The 13,906-nt window shown below is 36.9% G+C and overlaps 1 protein-coding gene across 1 annotated transcript; it reads left to right on the top strand.

The window, feature by feature from the left end:
- Positions 1-3,484: 3,484 nt before the first annotated feature.
- LOC134653913 (alaserpin-like) lies at positions 3,485-13,013 on the top strand. Its single transcript, XM_063509277.1, has 8 exons — positions 3,485-3,630; positions 6,227-6,361; positions 7,074-7,302; positions 7,966-8,060; positions 8,787-8,930; positions 11,452-11,661; positions 11,917-12,055; positions 12,877-13,013. The coding sequence occupies exons 1-8, from the start codon at positions 3,583-3,585 to the stop codon at positions 13,011-13,013; spliced, it is 1,137 nt and encodes a 378-aa protein (XP_063365347.1). The 5' UTR covers positions 3,485-3,582.
- Positions 13,014-13,906: the final 893 nt, after the last annotated feature.

Here is a 13,906-nt window from a genome sequence, read left to right as displayed (position 1 = left end):
AATGTAAAATTATAAAAATACAGAATGAGCAACAACAAAAACATGGCGCTAGTGCAGGGGGAGATAGACGGGTTAGACATTAGGGCTGCACCGTCATTGAGACCGAAGAAATTTTGGAAAACTTCCTTTTTAGGGTTCCGTACCCAAAGGGTAAAAACGGGACCCTATTATTAAGACTCCGGTGTCCGTGTATGTCTGTCACCACTGTCACCAGGCTGTATCTCATGAAGCGTGCTAGCCAGGCAGTTGAAATTTTCATAGATGAGATGATGTATTTCTGTTGCCGCTATAACAACAAAACGGAGATTGCGATAAGTATTAAGTACTTAAATCATTTGAGATTTACCAGTCGCTAATCAACGAAGGAATACATCGTGAGGAAACCGGACTTATCTCAGTAAGGCCTAGTTTTCCCACTGGACTGGGTTTGGAAGACTTGGTAGTGCCTGTGCCAATTCTTGGGATTAGTTGTGAAGAAAAAACCGGGAAATGCGACGAAGATCATTAATTAAGTTTAAACCGAGCAAATCTCGGTGCCCATAGTCAGGCGTGTCTCACTCCGCGATTTCGTAGCTTTGCTACAGGTAGCTAAAAGTACATCCGTTCCACACCAATTTTGGGGAAAGCCATAAGCCGCGCGTGGCGCTGTCGCCACCTAGCGGCATATCTGTGCTGATCCTAACAGACGCGTTTTGTTAGAGAGTGAGTCTTCTGTACTTAGTACTATTATTTATTCTGTGCCATAGTTATCAATAAAAGATATCTTTAATTTGTAATACCTACATATATATAATGACTTGGCAATCGCACATAACGCTTTACTCGTACCGTACTCGTAAATATGTGTAATGCTCAAACTGCAATTAGCGCTAGCGTTATGTTCAATTAGAATTATTTTTAATAGGTGACGATGATCCTTATGTCATTATACAGCCGTGCGATGGCTAAGTCATTATACGTATTACAAATTAAAGATATCTTATTGATGGGTCATTCTCTCATTTCGTGCAAATCGGTGAGATTCTCTCGATTTGTAATTTTTCTTTTAAATGGTAAACTTTTGGGTTTCGTCAATTTGTGGATTCATTTATTAACATTTTTCTGCTAAAGGCACCTTTGTAACGTTATTACTTTTCATTTAATAAGGCTACTGGTAATGAACTACGCACTGGTAATGAAATCGGCCGAGATGGTAATTTTATCAGTGGACGGTAATGAAACAAACTTATGAAATCGAACATAAAAAAACTGTATTTCAAGAAAATTAACACCAATTAAAATCAACAATATTAAAAACATGTGTCTTAAGCACTGCGGAGATAATCAAACCGACTTGACATACACTTGGGGTTGACAATCTCAACTTATAATGTTCAAGCTAGATGGTACATTTACCATTTACTTATCATCATTATGAGTCGAGATTGTCAACCCCAAGTGTTTGTTAAGTCGGTTTGATCATCTGCGCACCATATCACATAAAACATAGTTTTCAAATTTTCAAAAATTAGCATAAACAAAATATATTTAAATCATTCGCGTTTTGTACCTATGTAATTTTTTTTATCGTTTTAACCCTATAGTGTGGGGTGTCGTTAGATAGGTCTTTAAAAATAAATAGGAGTTTGCAAACAACATTTTTTGATAAAGTGAATCATTTCGGAAATAATAATTTAGAAAGAACAAAAAACAGTTATTCCTTCTAACTTTTGAAAAATCGGTCAAAAAAATATGAAAAAAATCATAAAAATAGTGCTTAATAAACTCATACAAACAAAATTAAAGCAAACTTGATAAGTTAAGCCGTTTATGAGTTATCGCTAAAAGTCTTCCCTTCTTATTTTATTTAAAAGCCTGGCAACCCTTATTTGTGACCAGATTTTCGCAAGCAACCCTATAACCACATAATAGTGACCGGAAAAAGATAGGCAACCTAGTTGATTTATATTGTACAAGTTGTATACTTTCCATTGGAACTTATTTCGTTTGTCAGACAGATCGGTGAAATTTGAAGAAAGTTTTTTTTTTTTTTAATAATAAAAAATAGTCTTGACCATATTTCTTTAAGCAACCCTATTTATTTATGTTCAGGAACATATTTTCTTTCATAATATGTAAGTTTCATCCGTCAGACATATCGGTGAAGGTCGACCATCTTAGACTACAAAGGCTCCCCGGTTGGGCTCCCCTATTATCATATACAGTTTTAAATGTTTATAACAACGTAATATTTATAATAACTAAGCCTCTTTCCATTAAATGCCTCGAATATATTATCATTACCTTCTTAAGTCATTCATTACCTTCCCCAGTAAAATTGGAAGGAAAAGAAGTGAATGAAACCGATATGAATGAAGTTTTGGAAGTTTTTGTCGCCTACATCAGTTGGCATCAGACCTTAATTTTGCAGAATAAACCATCTGAAAGGCGACACTAAAACACTTCATTACGTATAATTATAATAATGTACACTTGCTACTTACTGTATAAATCACGCGATGGCGATGAAGACTAACGAGAACCACACTCCTTCCCGACCCGAGAGATCGTATATATTTTCGCTAACAGCGGCACACGGGCGTCCGCTACGAGATCACGCGGCCAACTGACTGACGAACAATGTGTTGCAGCGGCGGTAGGCGCTATATACCCTCGCTATATAGCAAAATATAACTAATCTATTTCTCGCGTCGGTAATGAAGAAATTACTTGAACCATACACTTATAAGGCTGTATAGTTTTTATTATTTATTTCTAGCTTCTAATATTATACGATTTAAAACATAACTAAATAAGTCATTTATTGAACAAACAACGAATTTTCTATTTGTAGTATCTTAAGGTTAAAATGTAGGTCAAAGTTATATCTTCACGCGTTACATGTAGAGATGAATGAAAAAAATGGGTGTTAATTGTACATATAAAGAAAATACATACCTTTTTAGAATTGTTCATTGGAGAGACATATACTTTAGGCCCTATGTTACAACCTTGCATTAACAGATATTCGTAAACGCCACCACATTTTTGGTAAATTTCCGAAAACACCGATTTGCACGAAATGCGAGAACGACCCTGATACGGTTTTAACACCCCCTGGCACTGATTAAAATAACCGACTTGGTTTCACATTACCTACATCTCAAAACTTTTTTGTAGTAGAAGCGTTGCGAGACTTGCACCTTTTTACATGTAATGTTTTTGACGAGATATTATTTTTGCAACGCAAAAATTTCACAATGATTCCAATTCCAGCGATGTTTTGTTTTTGTTTATATAAACACATTTTATCAGGGTAGGTTTTCACCGAAATGAGACTTAAACTCAATGTCACTAGGTTACTTTTGGAATATCAGCGATGTTTTGCATAAGATTGCATTACTCTACTACCATCATTCTAAATTAGACTCTAAGTGCTACAGCGTTGAGTTTCATTTTCAAAGTCCTTTCACTTGTTTTCGTCCAGACGTTGTTTCCCGATGCGTTATTGTTTTTCGGGGTATTCCCTGCCTGCTCTGACATTGGGTATAAAAGAAGGCTAGCCAGAGAATGTGAGTCAGTATAAAAACATACGCGGTAGAGATGACATCGATTTCTCACGTAGCGAATTTCGGGGTGCGATTTTGCAATGTGAGTAGACTCTTATTATTTAGAAAATAGAGTTCAATTTTATTAACGTAGCTAGTGGTGTTCGACATCGGTCTCGTTTTCAAGGTGATGAACCAAAGTCACGGTCATATTTTTGCTGCGACGTATAGCGTATAGGTAAGCGTAACGCGTAACCGAAGGCTAGCTGACACCGTTGCCTATGGGCGCCTGCAACTTCAGAGGCGTCACATGCTCTTGCCGACTACCCGCTTACTCACCTACCAGGAGTGACAACTTCATGTATTCCAGGCTCTTATATACCTACTTACCTACACAGTGGCGGATTTGCAGTCTTTGCCGCCCTAGGCTCAGACCCTGTAGCCGCCCCGTCAGCATCAGCACCCATCATATTGACTACATTTAGGTCAGGCAACGAAAAGGTATAGAGGGAAATGCTTGGGACACATTTTTAACTTAGTAACTTTGTTTGGACTCGTTAGGAGGTGAAAATATCAAAAGTCCCCGGCCGTAGCCCTGGGGGATTTGATTTGAAGGTTCCATTTTTCGGTTTTTCGCTTATAATATCTTAGAAACTATGCATCGTTGTGACATGATCATTATACAAAATGAAAGCTGTTTAAATTTGCTACAAGTTTTGTACAGTCGAGTTTTTCGATAGGTATCTTGTTTAGTTTTTGAGATAGCCGCTCTTGAATGTCTATAATTTTTCATTAAATTTCCATCAATTATATTCACGGTACTCACGAGGAAAGGAACCCGAAGGATTTTAACAGTGTAGCAGATCTGCGAAATCGACTCCACACTCGCGTTCGCGGCTTCGCGCCGCGATTCGCGCACGAGTGTGGAGGGCCCTATACAAGCCCCCCTCCAGACCAGACTATTGTGCGTGAATCGCGGCGCGACTTCGCCGAGCGAACATATCGCGACGTTGACGTATGACTCCACAACCGCAAACTTCTCGGTGATTTCGCAATTTAGTTCGGGCCAAGATGGCTGAAAAGCATCAGCTGATCGAGTTTAACTGTCATTTATCTAAGGCATCATACTTGCTGTTGCTATTTTTTCATTTTGTTTTGTTGTAAAACCGTAAAATATAGCCGCTATATATAATATAATTAATATTTATCTTGCAACTGACGAGCCAAAATAGTGTGTATTGTGGAGTCTTGCAAGTTCGCGCTTCGCGCCTCCTTTGACGCTGGCCGAATAACCGACAAAAAACGGGGAACAAGGCGCGAAGGCGTGAGCAATCTGTGAAATCGACGCCACACTCGCGTTCGCGGCTTCTCGCCGCGATTCGCGCACAACTTTACTGTGGAGGACCCTCAAGATATCGAAAATAAATAAAACTTGTAGCAAATTTAATCAGCTTTCATTTTGTACAATGATCAGTCGTTAGAACGCATAGTTTCCGAGATATAAGCGAAAAACCGAAAAATAGGACCTTCAAACCTCCCTCCTCCCCCGGCTCAAGGGCTACCTACGGCCGGGGACTTTTGAAATGTTCACCTCCTAACTAGTTCAAGTTCAAACAAAGTTACGAAGTCAAAAATTGTGTTCCAAGCATATCCCTCTATACCTTTTATTGAGAATTCGTTGTCTGGCCTAATTTTAAGGTATTTCTTGTTATCATCAGCGATTTTTTTGGCACAATTTGCCGCCCTAGGCACGAGCCTACTGTGCCTTATGGGAAATCCGCCACTGTACCTACATGAAGCTAAGACTTACAGTTTCAAGGCTAACTTTAGCTTCATACTATATAAGGATCAAATTTTACAGCTTTGGTTAATAACTGTCAAAAATCAATTAATAGGTACGTTACTCCAACTACCAATAGTCCAGTGAAAGCGCTCTCCGACCCATATCTTGCTTAGATATTCTAATGCAACATTTCCCAAACTATGGGTCACGGCCCACCGGTGGGTCTGAGTGGGCCCTGAGTTCGATGTGTTGCCTCCATGTCACACTTACGTACGAATTTACAAGTGCGACAAAGAGGTAACACGTCGAATGTGTTTCGCGGCAGGCCCTCTGACCAACATGCCGACCGATTGGGCTATTTTATGCTCCATATTTAAGACGGCCAAGAGGTGGGTCCCGAATTTGACAGTTTTTGTTATAGCTGGGTCGGAGCCCAGGTCGTTTCTCCATACAAACGGGAGTTTTGGGGAATAAACATGCTTCTGCGTTCTTTCTAAACCCAAAAAAAAATTACTAGAGTGCAAATTGTGTGAAAGGGCATTTATATTTAAAGTTGTACCCCCAACTTGCATTTTAGATTTTGTAATTTATATATTATTTCCACTCAGAACCACGGGATCTTTCGATCTTAATACCTACAAGAACAAAAGTGTCCCCAAAATTTATTAGAAATCTTTGTTGTCCGTTTTGTTACGGTCATAGAAGGTTGTATTGAAAACCGTAACCCAATGGATCAACAGTTTTGGGGACACATTTTTTTCTCGGTAAAAATGGAAAAAGCTTGTGATTCTAAGAAGAAATAATATAAAAATTCCCAATTGTAACACAATAAAATTTTGGTAGCTTACCTACTACTTTAAATAGACATGCCCGAAAAATAGTATGATTTAGGTACTTAACGTACCTATGTTTTCAGGAACTGGACAACAACAGAAACTACATCTGCTCTCCTCTGTCAGTGGAGACGGTGTTGGCACTAGTGGCCCTCGGCAGCAGCAATGAGTCTCGCGCAGAAATATTCAAGGCGCTCGAAATCCCTAATGAAGACGATGTAAATATTATTTTATTATATTTTTTTTTAGCTGGGTGGAGTTCTGTTTTAAGTTTTTAGCCTATAGGATAGACAAGCACTCGTTGTGGGGAAGACCGGACCGGACACCGTCATAGGGCAAGAATTCTATTCTCTTATTTGTATAGGTACTTAAATACGTTGCTCCGACACACTAAAAAACTTCCCACTTTCTGATCTACAGACCTTCTGTAAGTGAAATAATTAGGGATGACTCACGTTAGACCGGGCCGTGTCCGGGCCGGAGTCCCCCGCGCTTACTTTTCTATGACAGATGACAGGTGATCACGTGATGTTTTCCATAGAAGAAGGCGCTTCGTCCGGAAGCTCCGGCCCAGACACGGCCCGGTCTAACTTGAGTCATCCTTTAGGTATTAGGTATGTGTACAAACAAAGAAATTTCCCCCAAACTAGTCTGGGTGTCTGGCGACCTACGAGCTGGCGCATTTTTTGCACAAAAACAGCCTCACTGTGCAGTGGGGGAACGCGGCCAGTGTCCTAGGAACAATGCCTCAGTCTAATTTAAGGCTAGATTTAGAATTTGTTTTTTTTCTCTGTTTTATTAATAAATATCTATACTTTCAAACGTAGGAGTTAATAACGTCGAAAGAGCTTGTAGACCGTCTTATCTTAAGGAGCTATTACACTTACCGCTCACAATTTATTTAGGTTCTTATCGTTTTTAATTTTACAGCTCTTTTCCACATTCATATCCCTGACAACAACTCTAGCGTCGAAGCCTTCAAAACATGAAAGATCCAACGATGTTACGTTAAAAATCGCCAACAAGATCTACGTGAAACAGGGGGCAGCCCTCAAGGCGACCCTTAAGAAGGATGCTGAAAAAGTATTCCACGCCAGTTTGGAACAAATCGATTTTACGAAAAGTAATAATGCTGCGAATTCCATTAATAAATGGGTAAGTTCCCAACGAATTATCTCGTAGTAGGTACTATAAAAGTAGAGCTATTTAATTCAACTTTTACATACCTATATAGTTATATACCAATAGCACTAGCAATGAGTATAGATTTCATAGAGAGTTACTGTCATGGTGAATTATGTAGCAACAGTAAATACACCGCCATCTTTTGACAGAAGATTAAAACTGTTCGAACGCCATTTGACTTTGATCCTTATTCTGTCACTGATATGTGTTAATTTGTAATTATATTGAAATGAACGCCATCTAGGCGAGAATAGCCTAAAGGTATGGTGCAATCTTTTCGAAAGATGGCGCACCATACCTTTGGCCTATTCTCGCCTAGATGGACCTAGAAAAAATGCTTTTGACTTGGTCATTTAGCCAATTCAATGACTCCGGTCTCATGTATTTTCTCGATATTCTTTTAGGTCCTAACAAAATAATGCAATAGACTTTCTTAATTAATTATACTTATACATTTATAACACCTATACCACTACATTTATAGTTACCTATATATATAGAGCGCAAAGTGATGAGACGTTTTTAGAAATATTTAATAACTAAGTACTTACACGTTATTTGACTTGTTAACTCTATTTCAATTCAATTTCAATTTTCTTTACTTATTTCAATTCTGGTTTTATGTAATTACAGGTAGAAAATCAAACCAACAATACTATTAAAGACATTGTTTCTGCCGACATGCTGAATGAAGACACACGACTTGTACTCATCAACGCCATCTACTTCCACGTAAGAAAATGTTCAATTATATACCTACCCTTGCTTTTTACTAATAGAATGCTGTTTACAATATTCTTACCTCAGTAACTCAGTATGCCTCAGTAAGTATCTGTATTTGAATCTACTGATATCCCTCCGGTCGACTTTGGCCACTTCCTAATTTGTCTCTTTCCAAACTTGTCCACTTCCGAATTCGTCCACTCCAACATCGTCCTTTTCCTAAGTTGTCACTTTATAGATTCCGAAGTTGACTACCTTGTCCACTTCCGAATTCGTTCACTCCAACATCGTCCTTTTCCTAAGTTGTATTAGATTCAATCAAAGGAAATGTCCCAGTACTGGACAATTTTCCAATTAGTGTGTCCCTCCAGTCATAATTCCAAGCAATAGAGGTGACGAACCGGCTCGGCTGTCAACTATTGGAAATTAGACTGTCAAGTACCGGTTTACCTTAATAAAATAGTCATTACTATTACCATTTTATACACGATGCATATTTGAGCATTTTCACTTAACTGTGCACCTTAAAGCGCGACTTAAGTCGTGTTTCAGTAACGTCTAACCGTTACATTCCTGACAAAATGTATAGGATCTGACATTGACCGTCAGTTTTGTAACGATTGCTAAACGGCCGTTAAAGGTGCACAGTTAAGTGAAAATGACCATTTATTGATCTTGAGTGTATTTCTAGATTATTGAACGTAAACATTAATAAAACGTTTGAATCCATTTCAGGCTTTCTGGGAGTATGAATTTGACGCCGACGATACATACACCAGAGTATTTCATGTCAATAAATCCAAGAAAATAAATATTAAACACATGAGTTTAAAGGGAAAACCTTTTAATTACAAGCACAGTCCGGAATTAAAGGCAAAAGTAAGTTTAAGACTAGGGTTTGAGATCCGGATATCCGGATATCCGAAATATCCGGATATCCGTCAAATCTAAGATCCGGATCCAACGTCTCATAGGATCCGGATATTTCGGATCTCACGGATCCGTTAAATATTGTATTGGTCGCGTTATTGGTACGCGATAACGTCATAAAATAAGTACAAATATTGCTTAAACTAAACAGTAGTAACAGTAAGTCTTAAAACGAGCTACCTGCATGCCTCCTGACTGGAATAAGGGTATTTGTATGTTTTAAAGTAATTGTTATCAGGTTTTCGCTCAGTCGCCTTTGGGTCGTCTACCTGGAACTTCATTAGTGCTTGTGCGTGTTGTTATCACTATCAGTGACTTTTTTGTGTTATCGTGTCCGTTCCCAGTCTTCTGTTAACATAAATAACATGTGCTTGATGTGCTGCTAACTGAGTAAATAATATTGATATTTTTTTCTCGTTATTAAGAAGCTGTAGCCCAAATTTCTTAATTTCCCGAAACTTTTGTAGTAATTTCACATTATTTTGCAGTAATTAACTGGATTTATATATACCTATAATGGAAGATTGTTGTAATGGGGAGTGAATAAATGAGTTAGATACTTTTTCTAGGCCATTTTTCTCAATCTAACGACTGAAGGTATAGCTATTTTACCAAGGTAAAGGAAGTACGTTTTTTAATAGTATAAATTATATCACACCACACCGGTATAAAATAATAAAAGTACATAAATGTAACTTTTTCTCCATTTTCTATTTTGTGAGCTTATAATGGCAAATTTAAGAAAAAACGCCGAAGTTAAAGCAGTGTTTTTAGGCACCTTTAGAATTAATTCTTCTGAGCAGATATATAGAAATAAATTTGCTTTAATTACTTCATTTTTGGCGTTTTCGGTTACAAATCGACTACGGCCTCCTAAAAATGCATAATATTATTAATAGGAATACCTAATTAAGACTACACTGAATATCTTATTATACTTATTTATATCGTTTTGAGATAATAATATTAATTGTAATTAACTAAAATATGAACATTTTACATTTTACTAGCTGTTCGTTGTATGTAAGTTGTAAATTTCGTCACCTTTCTTGATACAGATCCGTATTATCCGAATTATCCGGATATCCGGATCCGTCAAATTTTAATATCCGAAATATCCGGATCCGAAAAATTGACGGATCTTGCAAACCCTATTTAAGACATAATAATAACCTTTATTAAAAATTAATAACGTTTAATAAGTCATTTTTTAGCAAAGAGAATTTCAACATAAACAACATAAAGTAACCTAAATAAAATTAAAACTACCTACAAAACTAAAACTACTACTTAAAAAAGCGGCCAAGTGCGAGTCGGACTAGCCCATGAAGGGGGGAAGGGGGAAGGGGTATTTAGGCGATTTATGACGTATTAAAAAAAACTACTTGCTAGATCTCGTTCAAACCAATTTTCGGTGGAAGTTTACATGGTAATGTACATCATATATTTTTTTTAGTTTTATCATTCTCTTATTTTAGAAGTTAGGGGGGGGGGGGACACACATTTTACCACTTTGGAAGTGTCTCTCGCGCAAACTATTCAGTTTAGAAAAAAATGATATTAGAAACCTCAATATCATTTTTGAAGACCTATCCTTATATACCCCACACGTACGGGTTTGATGAAAAAAAAATTTTTGAGTTTCAGTTCGAAGTATGGGGAACCCCAAGAATTTATTGTTTTTTTTTCTATTTTTGTGTGAAAATCTTAATGCGGTTCACAGAATACATCTACTTACCAAGTTTCAACAGTATAGTTCTTATAGTTTCGGAGAAAAGTGGCTGTGACATACGGACGGACAGACAGACGGACAGACAGACAGACATGACGAATCTATAAGGGTTCCGTTTTTTGCCATTTGGCTACGGAACCCTAAAAAGGAAAACTAAAAATCTATATCTAAAGAGGGCCCCTGGGGCATAGTACCAAAGATACTGGCAGCATTTCCTTTAAGTAAACTAGTCGAAAATGTAGAGTAAGTAGGTAACGTATTTTTTTAAATTCACTGATATTTATAAGTATGTAGGTACCTATTATACTTTGGCTTATTATTAACCGGGCAACTAAAATATTAAACAGGAACTTTCATTAGGCATATTGGGCATTTGGCTGTGCATTAATATTCTAGCGCCAAAAAATATATATTAGCCTCAAAATATAAGCATCATAATATTATAAAAAAAGTGGCACCAAAATCAAGCAACCCAAAAAATTTATAAGTAACTTAAAGTGATAGGTTGGCGTCTAAAATAATAAATTGGCAACTAATATTGTAAAGCGATCATAAAATTTAGTTGTCATCTAGTTGTTCACACCTAAGTAATCAACTAATCAAAATTCCCAGTAGTTACCACTGGTAAGAACTTGGTGGTAACTAGTGGGAATAACCCCATCCTTTTTGTTTTCCATTGCACGCCCTAGGGAGCTAAGGATTTCTTTCTGATAGGTACTGTAACTCCTTTTATTACAGATATTGCAGATGTTCTACTTTGGGGGTAAAGCTAGTATGGTGATAGTTCTGCCAGATGAAATCGAGGGTCTGAGTGATGTGATGAAACAACTGGTAACCGGGTATGATTTGATGGCAGAGATCAAAAGTCTAAAAAAAAAAGAACTTCAAGTAATCATGCCTAAGTTTAAAGTTGAATCTGAAATCAATCTGAAGGAACTGTTACCTAAGGTATGTAGTATGTACCTACATATTTGATTATTTATTTTACTTATAATAAGCAATTATAAACATAGTTTTATTCAAGAATTATTGTACTTCCGAGCTATGTAGAAACATCAAATCTCAAATCACAAACGAGAAAAGGAAAATTATAAGGGAAAAACGACAAAAATATACCCCCCTGATTTTTTTTACAAAAACCTACTTAAAGACTATTTATTAATTAATGTTAGTTCCATAAAATTCACAATTTTATTATTTCAGATGGGAATTAAGACAATTTTTGATCCAAAAAAGTCTGATGTCAACATGTTGTCAAGCAACGATCGACAATTTGTATCCGAAGCCATTCAGAAAGCCTTCATAGCGGTGGATGAACTGGGCACGGAAGCGGCAGCAGCCAGTAAGTTTATTATTCTTTTCTGTTATTCTTACGAGTATATACCTGGGTCAAAAGTTACCAATATGCACGGAGAAGTTGGATCCACATAAAAACTTTGTACCTAAAGCTAAATGATTTAAAATTTATGTGACCGTAACAGGTGTATTTGAAAAGTAGAAAATGATTTTGGTAAGTAGGTATTATTTTGTACCAGTAGCCATAGAAACAAGCGGGCCCTGGTGTGCTGATGCTAAAAAAAATATAAGAAAGTTAGGTCAACGCCTACGAGAAAAAAGCGGCTACCCCAGGTCCGGCGCATTTTTAATATTATTTCGCTAGTCGTGCAAAGAGGAAACGCCAGCAGCGTGCTAGTCACATTTAGCCGGGTACCTATCGACCCTAATAGCATATAATACCCTTAATTTTTATATTTACCTAGTTATATGTTTGTAAATATCTGTACCTAAAAGTGTTCCAGAATATTAATGAAAATAAGGTATTATCTTTACATTTTTTTGGCGTTTAGTGGAAACATATCTATGTCGGTAAGTTAACACCCATGAATATTGCCTTGTACCGCCAGAATGAACCTTAACGATTCCGTTAAATTTATTTAATATTGCCGAGTGATTCATTATATTTGTAGGTATTTATTTATTTTGCTAACTTTATTATTAAACTGTTTAGACGACAACGGTTTCACTCACAATTTTTTTTTTGTCGTTATTGGCGACATATTATATGTTGCGGGCCCGAAAATATTTTTTTTGTGTGAGAAATTTTTGTCGTCTAAACAGTTTCAGGTATGTCTCACGAAAGTTTAACTTTATTATTGTTTTCAGCTTCTATGGGGTGGCGTGACATTTGTGCCCCGTATTGGACGGACGAGTTCATCGCAGACCGCCCCTTCCTTTATCTACTCATGGCTCACGAGATCCCTGTATTTTATGGAGCTTTCCATGGCAACGAAAATTCATAATAGAGATGATTGAGAGTAATTTTTTCTATGCTAATATCCATTAGAATTAGAGCAGTGTTCTACCGCCAGAATTTAAAAAAATGTAGCATTTCTAACGCTTACGGTTCGTTGTCCAACTTGTACACTCACAGCCAGATCTTTATATTCTAAAAGTAATTCATCAAACCGATGTAACGCGATGAAACCAGTAATGGACATGGCCCTAAGTAATTACTGAAATATTCATTATAAAACGATTTAGACTATTATAATGTTAATTTCAGCACGAATGATGTGTCGAGATCTTTGTGGCCGATTTTGGACCGGCGACAGTGTTTCACTGCAGACCGTCCCTTTCTGTTCCTACTCACAGTGACAATTCACCAGGCGGTCTAGCATGAGTTGCGTTCTCGCGCGCGACTCCATACATCAAGCGCGACTTCAAGTATGAACTCGCGCGCGAGAACGCAACTTATGCTAGACCGCCAGATTCCTGTGTTTTATGGAATCTACCATGAAAGAAAAAATTAAGAAAATTCAAAACATAATAATTATTACTTTTTATGTACCTACGTGCTAACTGAATCTTCGGATATACCTAGTAGGTACTTCCTATTAAATTATTAGTTTCATTTATAATGTAATTTTTTTTTAAGTGAAAAATACATTTAAACTAATAATCAGACTTTTTATTTATTTCCCCAGAGTTGCCTATCATACAGATCATACTGATGCCTCGAGTACCTAGTTTAAATTAGCAAAATCTAACTATACGGCTAAATAACATTAAATCAGTTTTAGGTATAGGTACATTGGCCTATTACCCACTTACATAATAAAATGGTGTAGGCAGTACCTCCGAGTTTACACACAATACCTACATTATAAAATAAATTCAAAACTAGTTAAGGAGA

This window comes from Cydia amplana, chromosome 14 (genome assembly GCF_948474715.1).
Source record: "Cydia amplana chromosome 14, ilCydAmpl1.1, whole genome shotgun sequence".
NCBI lineage: Eukaryota > Metazoa > Arthropoda > Insecta > Lepidoptera > Tortricidae > Cydia > Cydia amplana.
Note: the sequence above shows the minus strand (reverse complement) of the source record. Positions and strands in the feature narration are given on the sequence as shown.